This window comes from Capsicum annuum, unplaced genomic scaffold, assembly GCF_002878395.1.
Source record: "Capsicum annuum cultivar UCD-10X-F1 unplaced genomic scaffold, UCD10Xv1.1 ctg2113, whole genome shotgun sequence".
NCBI lineage: Eukaryota > Viridiplantae > Streptophyta > Magnoliopsida > Solanales > Solanaceae > Capsicum > Capsicum annuum.
In genome coordinates, this window is record NW_025827037.1 from 62,227 (window position 1) to 79,229 (window position 17,003).

General features: G+C 37.3%; 1 protein-coding gene across 1 annotated transcript in view; it reads right to left on the reverse strand.

Annotated features, from left to right (window-relative positions):
• The window catches only part of LOC124890631 (anaphase-promoting complex subunit 1-like), a 64,285-nt gene that overhangs the window by 19,648 nt on the left and 27,634 nt on the right, over window positions 1-17,003 (reverse strand). The window contains exons 10-14 of the mRNA XM_047402425.1: window positions 16,669-16,809; window positions 11,308-11,481; window positions 11,141-11,204; window positions 10,915-11,051; window positions 10,687-10,835 (exon numbers count right to left, since the gene is read on the reverse strand). Of these exons, the coding sequence (XP_047258381.1) occupies window positions 10,687-10,835; window positions 10,915-11,051; window positions 11,141-11,204; window positions 11,308-11,481; window positions 16,669-16,809 (665 nt within the window). The remainder of the gene's footprint in view (window positions 1-10,686; window positions 10,836-10,914; window positions 11,052-11,140; window positions 11,205-11,307; window positions 11,482-16,668; window positions 16,810-17,003) is intronic.

Consider the following 17,003-nt stretch of genomic DNA (forward strand, 5'->3'; position numbering starts at 1 on the left):
CCTCACTAGGGACTTTGTTGTGTGCCTTCTCCAGGTCGATGAACACCATGTGTAAGTCCCTCTTCATCTCCCTATACTGCTACATTAGTCTCCGCACAAGGTGAATTACCTCTGTCACTGAGTGGTCTGGCATAAATCCAAACTGATTCTAAAAAATAAACGTGATCCTTCTCAACCTCCGCTCGTCCACCCTCTCTCATATCTTCACAGTATGACTCAACTTTATACCCCTGTAGTTGTTGCAACTCTGAATGTCACCCTTATACAAATCATCGTATTCCATCTCCAAGCCTCAAGCATCTTCGCAGTTCTGAAAATGTTGCTAAACAATTCAGTCAGCCACCTTAAACCTGCCACACCAGTGTACTTCTAAAAACCCATCCGCATCTCATCAAGCCCCATCGCCCTACCCTTATGCATTATACGAATAGCCTCTTTGACCTCCTCAACCTCTATACATCTATAATAACCGTAATTAGGACTAAGAAATGTATATATAATCCTTTATACTCGTCACCAGTGTTCAAGGAAGCGTGATGAGAAAAAAAGTGATAAGGCTCCGCATCACACATTATGCGAAGCGTGAAGCAAAGCGAGCATATAATAGAAGTGAAGCAGTGAAGAAGAAGTCGCAGTATTGGTAGTCGCATAGTGAAGAAGAAGTCGAAGCAATGGACTTCAAAGTTAACCTTAGAAAATTACAGCAATAGTAGTCACCACAGACTCTTTTTATCTAATTTAAAATTGATCCTAAAAATAAAATGAACACGAAGTGACTTCTTTTAATTTAAAATTGACCTTAAAAATAAAATCAACATGATGCACTCGCATCAGCTACACACAGCGAAGGAGGATCGCATCGCCTCGAATCATTGCATTATGCGACAATGCAAACGCATTCTTGAACAATGCTCGTCGCCCTTCATTCTTTAGCACAATGGTGATGAAAAACGCATTCAAACCTTTCACAAACTCTCCACTTTCGAACCACTAGTTCTAGAGGCTTATCACCCATACAACCCTGCACCATTTCCCACACCGACTTTTCCCCTATAGCCCTTTCCAACCACTCCCCCATCCCTATCTGACTAAAAGTTAGCCCCCACCCCGTTGGTCTCCATACGACTTCTTTAAACAAAAAAATTCATAGGAACCCTATAATGGCACCCTTCACATTTTCCTCCCCTTCAAATACCACTCCATTCACATTTAAAGACTATGAAATTACTCCTTCTATTTGCTTCCGCCACACTATGAATGAGTTTTATATTTGAATCCCCTTCTTTCAACCTATAATGACGCTTCAGGTCATTTACCATATTTTCTCTTATTTTCATTGTTAGAGCTTCTCCATAGCTGGCCCAAGTCATTTATGACTTGCTGGAACTAAAAGTTCAATTACTGGGCAGTTCGTTTGATTTTTAGAGTTATTTTCCTGTTTTGAAGTCTTCACTGGTTCCAAATGGCCATCGGACAAAAACTTCAGTTAAATGACCTCAAATGTAAATTAACTGTTCCAGCAGCTCTGCAATATCAATTTAAGGCTAGGTGGACCTTTGGTTAGGGTCCCGAGGCACCCGATCTCATTTTGACCTGTTGGTCGGAAAGTTAAGAAATTGGAAATTGGAAATTGGAAATTGGGTATGGGACCCATATTTCATCAAAACGACCTCAAAGGAAAATTTCAACATCCCCATTGAGTCTGGAATGTCAAATTTGGTGTGGTTACATAGTTCATTTGCGTATACGAGATTCCGAACAAATCCCGAGCAGCCGGTTGAAGTCCTTTGATGCACCGCAATAGCGACTCTTTGGACTTCGAGGATTAGAAGTGGACTCTCGGAGTCCGAGTCGCCTATTTCCTTTGATCATTCTATATTCAGTCTTTAGTTTCAAGACAGATGTATTGACTATTCTAGATTCTTGGGTTGTATTATTATACTAAATGCTCTTGCACTAGCTCCACCAGATCGTGGGATGGTATTTATGTAGTGAATACCTTAAAACTATATCTTTTATTTTGCTTATTTATTTTGTTGTATTACCTATTTGGCCCTTTTTAAGGCATTTCCACCAAGTTAACCCACTGTGCTTAGCTTCGGGTTACGATTCAACTTACCTACTGAGGGGATTTAGTAGGTGCCATCATGACTTGTAAATCGGGTTGTGACACAACCACAATGCCCTAAATTTTTGTCTCCAACTAGTTTCTTGAGCGACTGCTACAGCGGCAATCTCAGTCTTCGCCTTTTCCTTCCTTATACTCTCTCTCTCTTCTAACCCTCTCACCCTTTCTATATGCCCTATTTCCCCACCTCATTTATTAACTCCCTCGTCTTAACTTCAACCCTCACAAACACCTCCATGTTCCACCTCCTTATATCTCCTTTAAACAATTTTAACTTGCTAGCAAGTCGGAAAGAAGGTGTGCTAGAAACTTCATACCCATTCCACCACTCACTTAATTATCCACAAAATCTAGTGCTCTGAGCCATATGTTCTCAAATCTAAACAGAATGCGCAAACACCTCCTTCTACTCCCCATCTAGTAAGATAGGCGTACGATCTGAGGTAACTCTAGGGAATGGGACTTGCAATACATCGGGGACCAGCTCTTCCCTAGCAGTGGACACTAAGAATCTCTCAAGTCTAGATTTGATGTGGAATCACCTCCTCTGAGTAAGGCACTTGCCATCAATAAACTCCGAGAATTCATTCATCGCCCTGGAGATCACCCTACAATCCACCCTACTTTTTGGAAATCTTATAATGTTAAAATCCCATCTTAACACCTAAGAGACCTCCTATCCTACCATAATAATGGACATCTCTTCCCAAAAACTTTCCTTACTTCCTTCCTCTACCTGGTCATACAACCCCCCACCCCCCACCCCAAACCCTATTTTCCCTACTATCCACTATTTTAACCCACACTGCTAACATGAACTCCCCCTGCTTACCTCCACCACCTCCACTTTTCTATCATCCCAAAAACCATAATACCCCCTACAATCCCTAATCGCAGAAACTAAGCATATTTCAACCATCTAACTCCCCTCCCCCCCTCCAAAAAAAACTTCTCATCACTGCATTTGTCATCGCTTCCATTTTAGTCTCTTGAAGGCACAAGAGATCCGCACCCCATTCCCTAATTCCCATTTTGATAATGGCCCTCTTGTTCGAGTCATTCATCCATCTCACATTCCAAGAAATAATTTTAACTTTCATAATCAACATATTTACCCTCACCCCCAATCCTCCTTTCTCCCATACTTCCACTCTTGCTCCTACTCTCTCCTATGGTACACAAACAAATTACCTTCCCCACCCTTCCCCAAACTCCTTTCCCTATTGTATACTCCCTCTGTTCCTTTTTGGTTGTCATGATAAAACTTTGCACAACCATTAAGAAAAATTAACTACGAGTGTAATTCTAGAATAATTAATGCTAAGGGCAAATTTGAAAAAAAGTAATTAATCCTCTATTGATTTTTTAAATTGACAAGTATTTAGGAACAACTATTTTATCATACATGACAACTGAAAAGATACCGAGGGAATATATATTTATATTTATATATGAAAATTTTAAAATTTTATACTACATCTTTAGTCTTTTGCATTCTTGTCCTATAGTTTAGTTCTTTACCTTCATAATTTATAGTAATTTTGTTTTTTTGCCTTTACATTCTAGTTTGATTTATAGTCTTTATTTTGATAAATTCAAACTTTGTTTCATGTTAAAAGTAAACTGTCTTTAATTGTTCATCATTGTTTAATTCTATTAACATCAAAATATCATGGAATCGAAATCTTTTCTTAAAGAATAATTGGCAAAGTCGCGTTATGGTGGACCGTAGTCATTGGAATATGTGTTTGTTAAAATACGTCACATATTTATTAAAAACGATAAAAAAACAAAAAAATCCAACAAAGACCAAACCGATGAAAAACCGACTTAGTTGGCTTGGTTTGGTTTGGTTCTAACATATGAAAGAACGACTTAATAGGTTTGGTTTTCTTCTAGAAGATAATTGATCAAACCAAACCATGAACACCCTTACACTGCATTTGTTTTCATTAAGATTAAGACGACTTAATCTGAACGTTAAGATGTTCTTTCTAGTTCTGAACACTCTGAATGATTAAGACCGTTTGTTTTAAACATCTGAATGTGCATAATTATTTTTCAAAATTCCTTTACCATCTCACCTCTTCAAATTCCTTCACAGCATGCTCCGCTACAGATCCTCCTAACCTTATTCACAAACGTTTGGGACATCCTCGTGTCAACTTGGGAAACACACCCGGGCTATTTTTTCACGTAGTATTGAGAGTCGCTCGGAGTCTATTTTCTCATTAGTTCATTCTGATATTTGGGTTCCTAGTAGAGTCAGTTCACCCTTAGGTTTTCGTTACTTTGTTACTTTCATCGATGATTTTTCAAGATGTACTTAGGTTTACTTAATGAAAGATCGTTCCGAGTTATTCTCTAAATTCAAAAGTTTTTGTGCTAAAATACAAAATCAATTTGGTGTTTCTATTCGTGCTCTTCGTAGTGATAATGCCTTAAAATACTTACCCTTCCAGTTTCAGGAGTTCATGACTCATCAAGGAATCATTTACCAAATATCATGTCCATACACCCCTCAACAAAACGGTATAGCAGAAAGGAAAAATAGGCATCTCATTGAGACTGCTCGCACTCTTCTCATTGAATCCCATGTTCCACTACGTTTTTGGGGCGATGCGGTCCTCGCATCTTGCTATCTCATTAACAGAATGCCATCATCTTCGATCCAGAATAAGGTTCCCCATTCCATACTATTTCCTCAGTTACATCTCTGCTCTATCCCCCCTCGTGTTTTCAGAAGCACATGTTTTGTTCATAACTTAGCCCTAGGAAAAGATAAATTAGTCCCTCGTGCTCTCAGATGTGTCTTCCTTGGTTACTCTCGAGTTCAAAAAAGGTATCGATGCTATTCACCTGTTCTGGGTCGCTACCTTATGTCCGTTGATGTCACATTCTTTCAATCTCAACCTTTCTATACATCTTCTAATCATCTTAATATCTCTGAGGTTTTACCCAGACCTCTAGTCTTACCCACACCAATCTTTGAGGAATCAATAATTACTTCTCTATCTCCAGCTACAGTGCCACCACTTTTGATTATCATCGCCGCCCACGTCCAGTATCAGTCCCAAATGATTCATGTCCTGCGCCTGATGCTTCCCCTACTGCGGACCTGCCTCTTCCTAGTCAATCAGTTGCACTTCAAAAAGGTATAAGATCCACTCGTAATGCTAATCTACATTATAATTTCTTAAGTTATCATCGTTTGTCATCACCCCATTATGATTTTGTATCGTCTTTGTCCTCTATTTTCACTCCTAAGACTACAGATGAAGTACTTTCCCATTCAGGATGGAAACAGGCTATGATTGATGAGATGTCTGCTTTATATAAGAGTGGTACTTGGGAGCTTGTTTCCCTTCTTAAAGGTAAATCTACTGTTGGTTGTCGTTGGGTTTATATGGTCAAAGTTGGTCCAGATGGTCAGGTTGATCGGCTGAAGGCTCGCCTTGTTGCCAAAGGATATACACAAATATTTGGACTTGTTATAGTGACACTTTCTCTCCCGTGGCTAAAATAGCTTTTGTCCGTCTTTTTCTCTCTATGGCTGCCGTTCGTCATTGGCCTCTTTATCAGTTAGACATTAAGAATGCTTTTCTACATGGTGATCTTGAGGAAGAAGTTTATATGGAGCAACCACCTGGTTTTGTTGCTTGCTCAGAGGAGTCTAGTAGCCTTGTATGTCGATGGCGCAAGTCACTCTATGGTTTGAAACAATCTCCTCGAGCCTGGTTCGGAAAGTTTAGCACAGTTATTCAGGAGTTTGGCATGATTCGTAGTGGAGCTGATAATTCAGTACTTTATCGCCATTCTGAATCAAATCTGTGTATTTATTTGGTGATTTATGTTGACGATATTATTATCACCGGCAATGATCAAAATGGTATCACTAACTTAAAGCAACATCTCTTTCAACATTTCCAGACTAAAGATCTTGGCAGATTGAAATACTTTCTAGGTATTGAGATTGCTCAGTCCAACTCAGGTATTGTTATTTCTCAACGCAAGCATGCTTTAGACATTTTTAAGGAAACAGGAATGATGGGATGCCAACCCATTGACACTCCTATGGATTCAAATACTAAACTTCTGCCAGGACAGCGGAGCCACTCAGTGATCCTGAAAGGTATAGGCGGTTGGTTGGAAAGTTGAATTGTCTCATAGTGACTAGACCTGACATCTCTTTTCGTGTGAGTATTGTAAGTCAGTTTATGACTTCCCACTGTGATAGTCATTGGGATGCAGTTATTCGGATTTAATGATATATAAAGTCATCTCCAGGTAAAGGACTACTCTTCGAGGATCGAGGCTATGAGCATATCATTGGATATACAGATCCTGATTGGGCAGGATCACCCTCTGATAGACGTTCTACATCTGGATATTGTGTTTTAGTAGGAGGAAATTTGGTGTCCTGAAAAAGTAAGAAACAAAGTGTGGTTGCTTGATCTAGTGCCGAAGCAGAACATCGAGCGATGGCTGCAGCAACTTGCGAGCTGGCTTGGATCAAGCAATTGCTGAGAGAAATAAAATTTGGAGAAACTGATAAGATGGAACTTGTATGTGATAATCAGGCAGCCCTTCATATTGCATTTAATCCAGTGTTCCATGAGGACCAAGCATAAAGAGATTGATTGTCACTTTATCAGAATACTTTCGGGAGATATTGTTACAAGATTTGTGAAGTCGAGTGATCAACTTGCAGATATATTCACCAAGTCCCTCACCAGTTGTAATACCCCGTACTTTAACCTAGCTTAAATTCATCCCAAGAGTGTTCAAGACTTGCTTTGTAGATGAATACACTTTTGTACATGTGGTATTTTAAAGATTCACTTTTTGTCATATGGGAAATCAAATAAGCTTTCCATCGATAACAAATTTGCCTAAATTGGACAACCGAGTAAGAAGTTATGCCTATTTTAAGTTCCAATTGTAAAACAGCACCATTTCAGTCAGTGGCACATCGCGCCAAACGCAAAAATGACAATTGTCAATTTCTAGTAATTCTCCGCAATGTCCCCGCATCGCGCCAAACTTCCAGGTTGCAAACAAAGTGGCAACGCGATAGCTCCGCATCGCGCCACCATGCAGTTTCCCAATTGTCCAAATTCTAATAAGGGTCCGCGATCCTGGCGCGTCGCGCCAGGGCCAAAAATCGCGACATCCAGTTTTCAGCATTAGTTTTAAATTTCTTTCAAGGGTATTTCAGTCTTTTTCCACGGCCCCTAGTCATTCTATAAACGGCATTAAACCCTAAAGAACCTATTAGCTCATTGTTTACTCAAATCTCTCAAGAAATAAATCGCCTCTCTTCAAGAACAAGAAACACTAGCCCCAAGTTTCAAAAGCAATCCCAAGAATCCCTCCGAGGGACTTCAAGAACTTCAAGAATCTATTTTTCTAGGTATGCATGTGTTCATTCATGGACTCCTTTCGTCCATGAAGTCCAAGAACCCTATTTTAAAACTATATATTATAGTTGTCATGTTATGATTTGATTGTTGATCATGATTATGTGTTGAATAACACCAAGATAAAATCTTTATGGGTTTGTATGAACTTAGGATAGCATGTTCGTTGAAATATACGAACCTTGGGTGATTTGAGTTGTTAAATTCATGAATAAACCTATGCCCAAGGTGGTGCATGTAAGGTGTTTCATAAAATGCCTAGGATGATAGAATTCATGTTTTTGACTCAATAGTGAATAATTGACAAGTCCATGCTCTATGCTTTATGATTCCACATGAATTCCAAGTTATTGTTATGTGTTGTTATGATATGGAATGACAATGATATTGAAGCCATGCAAGTATATACATGTTGTATGCCTTCCCTTTCATGTATAAGATATTGAGAACCATGTGTAGTATGAAATCCTCTCATTATGACATTATGAATTGTGGACTCGATTCTTATGATAAAGTAAGTCATGATGTGTCAGTTTCCTTCCATCGAGTCCTGGGGTACTTTTTTCCGAAAAATATAGCTGTGTGCCTAGAGCCATGTCATGTTTTCACAATATCCTAAATCAAGCCATGATTCAGTAGAATTCAGTCAGTCATGTGACTCAGGAAACCTCATGATCTCAGTAAGTTATCAGATATCAGTAGTATTCCGTCAGTTAATGAAATTCCGTAAGCTCAGTCCATGTACAGTCAGTTAATCATGTTCAGTCTATTCAGATGGGAATAGAAATTAGCACCGAGCGAACCCAAGGATGGGAACACACACTGTCAGATGAGGGTGTGATTTTTAGAAATCATCCTTGTGTTCCAGAACTATGTAGCCAGCATAGGTTGAGACATCAACACTGTCAGATGAGGGTTGATGAGGTGGATAAGCACTGTCAGATGAGGGGCCCACCGTTCTCCTTAGGGAACATTGTCAGATGAGGGTTACCCACAGTCTGTCTTTACCAGTGGCACGGTATCGACACCCTTCCAATCAGGGTACAGATTGGACCCCAGCTTAGCTAATGTAGCTTAGATGGGACATGTCGGTTAGATAACTACTTCCCAAAGTTTCAGTATCAGTCTCAATAAAAGAACTCAGATAGTTCTTCAGAATATCAGGACTGTCAAATACAGTCAACTCACATACAGTACGGAACTCAAATAGTTCCATCAGATTCAGGACTGTCAGATACAGTCACTCATGTTATTATGTATATCAGTTAGATCAGTCATAGTCTCGTATGCATGTATGCATTCTTACGATCATGTTAGTCAGTCAGTTATTATTGTTCATGCATATAAACCCCATGCATTTAGCCTACCTCACATGTATACTCAGTACATTCAGTAGTGCTGACGCATTCGCGCTATGGTGTTTTATTTTACGCCATAGGTTCAGAGGCATAAGTTCCAGTTCCAGATCAACAGCAGCAGTAGCATTCCAGTATTCAGAGTTGCAGTGAGTCCTTTTTATTTGACAACGATATGATTTTATTTCATTTATTATTTCAGTTCAGATTTGCTAGACAGAGTTAGTTGGAGACATGTCCCATTCAACTCATATTTCAAATTATTCAGACAGTAGAGACTTTCAGATTGTATTATGATTAGCCAGTATTTCAGTTTGTTTTGGTTCTGTGATACCACAATCACACATTCAGATGTAATGTTTTTATCACATTTGAACCTTATGGCCTTACAGCCTTTATTTTCGCATTTATATATATGATATTATGCAGTGTTCAGGTACAGATATCAGTCATGGATTAGCTTGTGGTCCTTCGGGGTCATGAGCACCGTGTAGCATTCTGGTTCAGCAAATCGGGGCGTTACACCAGTCCTCGTATTAATTACATTTGTAACAAGCTTGGTACATATGACTTGTATGCACCATCTTGAGGAAGAGTGTTAAAATATGAATTCTACTTAGAAAGGGATTGTAATGTAGTGTCCTATTAGGAATAAGATTGGTATATAGTGTCTATAAATAGGATCTCAATGTAATAATTTAGATACAACAATTCAATAATATTTTTCTCCTATATTTCTCACAATTAGATATAGGTTAATTGTTCTCATTGATCCGACCTATGTTGCTCGAACTCTTCAAAAATGTCTGTGGGTACGTGTCGGATTCTCTACAAGTAGTGTATTTCTGGAGAATCTGACACGGGTGCGGCATCAAGAGTGAAGAGTCCGTGCAACTTAGGATCCGACGACAAATGATAGAAGTAAATTGAAAATGCATGTTAGGAAATCCTTTGCAATGAATGATGTGCTTATGCAGGGAGATGAGTTGGAGAAGAAAGAAACTTAATAATAAAAATTTAATGTCAAAAGAAAATAAAAGAGCAAGAATATGTTCTGAATGATTTTTGACTTGGTTTTAGATCTGACCGAAACAGATGTATTAAGATGCATTAAGTGGCTAGATCTTACAACAAACAAATACACTAAATGGGGTGAAATCAGAGTGATTCAGATTCATACTTCCAATAACTGCAAAGAAATGAGGCCTTAGATAGAAGACAAAGAAACATATATTGCAGGATTCATGGTAAAGAACCCATGACTGTTCTATGATTCATGGTAAAGAACCCATATGACTGTTCTATGTCCAACCTTCAAGAAAAATAAAAACGTCGCCCTTATCCTGTTTTATAACAGTTAAAACACAATCCAGCAAAGCTAGTCTTAGTCTTACCTATCCAGGTTCAACAGCCAGGCTAGATCAGGATTGATAAATGTTCATGGGAATGAGACAGAACAACAATTTGTTTAATCACAGTTTTCTAGGGTGATTTATCTTGTAACTTGGAAAAAATATTTTTCCCCCTACTTGAATTTGAAGTAGCATTCTTGATTTATTAAACACTACATTCTGTTAGATTCAGAACAATTTCTAGTTTTCATGCTTAATGATATTTTTTTTTAATTGTGGGATCCATCTGTATGACTCGGTCACACAAAAATGTCAGAACGAGGAACTAAGAAAAAAGAAAATTAAAAACACAAGACGAGTACATACTGAGTTAGGAAAATAACCACTATAGTATTGACTTGAGAATCGGCAATGAATGTACGGGCACTTGCCTGCTATTCCAGTTAGGGTCACAGCAGAGCTGGGCAAACGAAATTAAGCTTGGGTTAGACGAGAAAGTACTGATCAACTGATCTACCAAGTCACCATCTTGACAATTTCTACTCGCAGCTGAAGCTCTCAAACGTGTCAAACCAAACACCTACATAAAAGCAAAGATAACTTGATTTAACAATTATACTTGACAAAGAAGAGTTGAATTTTTGTAAATGAGAACCAACCTTGTGCATTGCTCGCGACAGCAGTGACTGACACCCCGCAGGATCATCGACATAGGAACATGCACCAACCTTTCTCTTGACATAGAGAATACCAGAACTAAGTGCATCACCCTTGTCCCCTGAGCTCCATGGTTTTTCTGTAAAAGAGTTGCAGATAATATTAAACAAGAAAAGTTTTTAGACTCAATGTCCAACTAGATGAAGTGAAAACCAATGTCAACTTTACCCTCAGGAATGTGATTGATGACTTGAGACCAGTATCGAGGACCGCAGACACGAACAGCCTTCAACTATAATGCCCAATGGGAAAAAATTTGCCTTCACCTTAAGTTTCAGGTGTCCAATAATCTTAAATTACAGCATAATTTGCTTGTACAGAAGACCAGGACTTACAACAGCACGTTCTGGAAGAATGCATGGGGTAACCTCGTAAAAACTCGTTTCTGCATATTGTTCTGTCTCTTGAACAGTAACTTCTAATGGACAATAGACAGGTAAACCACTGTCCACATCAACTGTCTGAACACAGCGAGCTTCTGTTGCAAGAACATACAAATGCCGAAAAGCCTGTACTGATGCAAATTTGAATTACACAAGTATTTGCTGATAAATCACCGAAAATGGAATGGAAAGAAGAAAATACAAATTAAAATGATAGTATAAGATGTTTATTTAGAATATTAACCAAAATCAAAGACATCTTATGAGATCAAAGAATGAAAGATCAACACAGTACCATAAAGGAGATTCCACAAACAGGGAAAAGGAAATAGTCAACAACAGGACAATTTGAAAAAGGGAAACCAATATAAAACAACAACAATATACCCAGTGTATTCCCACAAAGTGGGGTCTGGGGAGGGTAAAGTTTATCAGTCCATATCACTACCTTAGATAAAAACAGGGAAACCAATATGTTGAATAATTTCAATTTCGGCATAACTAGCATCAATTAAATCCAGAAAGGCGAGTTTCAAGATAAGTGAACTTCAAATTAGTGTAAGGGTGGCAACGGACCGGAGTTTTTTTCGTTCCGGTTCGGTTCCGGCAAAACTCTTCGGTAACGCAACGGTACCGGTTGCAAGCGGTATCCAACGATCCGGAACCGGTGCGGAGCAAATTAATTTTCCGGTAATTCCGGTTCCGGCACCGACCGGACTGTTTTGACCGTTTGCAATTTTTATTTTTTAATTGTCTGGCGAATGACAACGGCTCTTTTGGGAGGGAATTTTAGCCGGAGGGGGGGGGGGGGGGGGGGGGGGGGGGTAACAACGGCTATTTTGTGCGCCCCCACCCCCTTAATTTCCACTATAAATACTCTTTTATATCTATTCATTTTTCTCACAAATATTTTCAATTTCTCATACTCTCACTTAATATTCTCATACTCTCTCTTAACATTTATAGTTATTGTATTAGTTAAAGTTGAAGATTTTTTAAGGATATTACAAGCTTTAATTACCACCTTTTAATTCCGACATTTGGTATACGTCTGTTTTTACGCAGACGTTCGTTCCAACTTTAATCCCTTTTTATTTACTTTAATATCTATATTTGTTTATTTACATTAATTTTTTTATTTATAATATTAATATTGTTTGCTTTAATATTTTAATTATATTTAAATTTAAATTTAATTATAGATGCCCACAAAAATAGTACTGCTAAAAAAATAATCTTTGGTAAGGTTTGTCGTAGAAATAAAAAAATAGTGCTACTACTAGTTCAAAACTGCCTAGATTTAGTGAAACTTCTTTATCACACCCTAATGGTTTCGATGTTGGTACCGGTATGGAATTAGACCATGAGACCCTAAGTAGGCTTTATGATAATTTTTGAGGAAGACTTACCAGAAGAAGATGATATAGAAGAACAAAAGTTAGGTGATACCCCTACCCCTACTAGTCCAGTTATGGAATTACCGGAAGACGGCGAAGAACTTCCCCCTTTACCGGAATTTATTAGGGGCAAAGGTACCAAACGTCCTAAAAGGTCTTTAGTTTGGAAATTTATGGAGCATGAGAAAGTAAAAATACTGCTACTTGCAACAAATGCCAGAAAGTTATGAAACATTTGACCGGGGGAAAGAATGGCGGGATAGGGTTGCTAACTATGCATTCGAGGAGACGTAACAAAGAATTTATTCGTCTAGAAAATGCGGCTAAGGCAAAAAAAGGTGGTACACCATTGACGTAAGAATCTGTAGGAGGTAATATGGTTTAAACGCATTTAGACATGTTTAACCCGGCTGACACAAGTTCATCATCGACATATAGTGAAGATGTAGATAGAGAAGAACTTGCAAAAATGGTTGTTGTTATTGGTTTGTCTTTTAGTTTTCTTTCGCATCCTAGTTTATTCATTATATTCGAGTATATAATCCCTCTTTTAAAGTTTTTTCACGAAATATAATTAAAAATGATATTTTTAAATTTCAAGCTAAACATTGTCATTCTCTTCGTTGTTTATTTAGTAAATTTGATGGTAGAATATCAATTACTTCTAATATAGGTCGTAGTGTTCTTGCTAATGATTATTTTACTGTCACGGCTCATTGGATTGATCACCATTGGAACATCAAAATAAAAAATTATTGCTTATAAATATGTTAACGAGTCTAAAACCGATAGTTTTATAACTGGTACAATAGCGGATAGATTGAAATATTTTAGATTTGTTGATAAAACTATGGCATGCACATTAGATAATGACTTTAATAATTTGAAAGCTGTTGATTTTTCAAAAACTAGACTGTGTCCTATGGATTAAGATCATTTTGATGTTAGATGTACAGCACATATTTTAAATTTGATAGTACATGATGGTGTTGAGATGTTTGGAAATGGTTGTTGTAAAGTTCGAATTGCTTGTAATTATATTTAAAAAAAAAAATCTAAAATGCATGCTTTTAAATTTCAATGTGGAAAATGTGATATTCCAAATAGAAAAGCTCCAAAAGAAGTTCCAACTAGATGGAATTCTATTGTATCAAATGCTTGAAGTTGCTCTTGTATATCATGAACCTATACAGTTAGTTTATAATGTTCATAATTCGAATCCTGATTTAAGGTTAGGTGAAGATGATTGGATTGAAGTAGAAGAACTTTGTAAATTTTTGAAAAATTTTTATCAAGCTACGAACACAGTATCTGCTCAATATACTCCAACTATTTCTTCTGTTTTAGTAATTATTACTGCTATTTCTAAAGTACATGCTGAATATAAAAAAATTTATCCTTACAAAGAGGCAATTGAAGCTTCCCACTTGGTGCAAACAATTTCTGAGGGTCATCGGACTGGGTGAAACCCTGAATTACCCGTGGTGCACTTGCGGGAAACTCCCTGTGCAACCCCGGGATTAGTCGGGACTCGAAGAGTCTCGGACACCCGGTGCAAGTAAAAAAAAAGAGGCAATTGAAGCTATGGTTGATTAATTTAAAAAATATTTTTTTCCTATTCCACAAATTTATTCGACTGCTACTTTATTCAACCCATTTTACAAAGAACATGGCGTAATGATGATGGTTCAAAAATTTTACAATAATTTAGAAATTAGACCTCTTGAAAAGCCATCAGTTGAAACTTATTGTACTAACATAGTACCTAAAGCTAGGAGTTTATTTAACTTGTATCAAGTTATGGAACAAAATATTGCGTCAGTCGAACCTCCTACTTATAGACGTAGATATGATGATTTAGATGACGAGATGGGTGAAGATCTTGGTCTTCAATGTTGTAGATGTAATGATTTTCATTTGTATATTTCTCATGATCGGGAAAGTACTAGAGATGCAAATGGAGAACAACAACTTTTAGCATGGTAGAAGACCAATACCAGGCAATTTCCAAAACTTTCAAAGGTAGTTCGAGATGTGCTAGCAACTGAGCAACTCAAGCTTCTTCAATTGCTTCGAAGCAAGCTTTTAGCGTAGGAAAATTTATGATTGGAGATCATCGATATTCGTTAGCGAAGGTATTATCAGTTTGCCTTTCTTTTTCCCCTCATTTATATAGCTCTGACAGGGTCAATGATTGTATCTCTCATTTCAACTGTTTGTCCACGGTAAAATTTACCACATTGCTAATAAGTACTCCTACATTTGGCAGATTTACAGAAATCCCATGAGAAAAGTTAACTAGCAAGTGTCAACTACTGGACTACTTCCAATGCTAAGTGACATCCAAATATTCCCAGTATCTACTCCATAACCATAAAAAATTAAAAGCAAACGGTCTCTCACACACAGTCGCTTAGTGTTTAACTTCAAAATCAAGTTCCTTTTACAGCTCTTGATATGAAATATCCCATTTACCTTTCTCTTTTTCTCAATAAAAGAATACCATTATGCACAGCACATCAAATGGACCAGATCTATATATTTCATGTCAGTGAAACAAAATTTTGGACGGACAAAGACAGGCAGTAGCAAAAGACCCAATTGAACTTGATGAAGAGTTCTATCTCATATATTGGTTTTTTGGTACACTACAAACCAGTGTTTTAAAAGGCGGAGGCCCAAAGCGAGGGTTAAGGTCCAGAAATAGGGCGTAAGCCCCATGGAACTCTAATTTTTTACTATTTTGTAAGTTTTTAAAAAACATAAAAATACAAAGATGAATATCGTAGAAAATTATTAATAGTTTGCAAAAAATTTAGTTTAGAAGAAATTACAACAAATGGTAAACATAGTAACATATGTATAATCTATATTAAAGTTTAAACATAGAATTTAAACAAATAACAGAGTTACGTATATCAAATTTTTTAGCATCAATCTATCAGAAGAATTAAAATAAGATTTTATTTAATATTTCTTCATACAGAGATATATTTTATACTTAATTTATTTATAATGGCTGACAACTTTTTCATTTATCTTGTAATTTCTTATAGAGTATAACTTACATCATCAATATTTTCTAAGAGATATGAATGAGTTCAGACATAATTCAAATAAACCAGCCAAAAATCTAAAAAAAAGTACGATGCAAAATTATTAAAGATATTTTGAGTACATAGAAAAAAAGTTGAAAAAGACTTTTTTGAAAAAAAATAAAAAAATACATTGATGATGCATGTGTTATGTTGAGATGAGCACCGTCCGGCGTTTTAACTTTGGAATTGAATGTCTAAGTAACATATTTGCAGTAATCCCCCTAACAGTCCTTACAGAAAAATGCAAAAGGAAAAGAGCGGCTTTGAAATCCTTAATAACTCATCTTCTTCCCAAAATTTTCATTGAATCGTTCAAAACCCAGACGCAGAGTAACTACGAAGGTCCTTAAACTTCTAAAAACCAAGGAGACAAGGCCATCACAATTTGAAACCATTGTTGCCCACTCGCTCTCTTTGCTTTATGAGAATGAAATGAAAGAAAACTAAAACATAAATTTTAGAGTACTCTTTTGGATTAACATCAGGTATTTCACTTGTTTTCTTTATACTTAATTCATGTTTGTGGCAAGGAACAAATCTTCTTGCGAAGTCTGGACAGATTTGTTCAAAACTTTTGGGTGTGCGTCTCTCTAGTGAGGCACAAGGTGCGCCTGGTATTAAACCCGAGTATCCACCCTATGCAAATACGCCCCCCCCCCCCCAAACAACACGCGCACGCGCCCAAGGGCAATTGCCCATCACCTTACCTCACCTCAATACACGCTCCGGAAAGCGCCTTGCCAATGCCATTAAAAACTCTGCTACAAACCTGAGTTATATTTTCCTCTACTAAAGTATTCACTTTTGCATTCATTTACCTGAAGGTGGCACCGATTGTCATTAGGTCCAGTCGGCAATCGCGGATATAGTGTTATTAGTAAAGCAGCAATAGAACTTTTGCTAGTCGAAAAAGTCTGCATTCCACCTCCAATAAACAAGAAACCAATAGCTAAGCTTACCTGAAACAGTTTTCAAAACAATCATGAGAAAGATGATTATAGAAGAAAATAAATGTTGAATCCACAATATGTTCAATTGGTCTTACTACAAGTTTGATGATTTATAATGGCTCCAAGTAAAGATATTATCGTAACCTTAGATACTAAATACTCCCTCAGTCCCAAATTACCCGTCCCATATTGAGATGGCATAT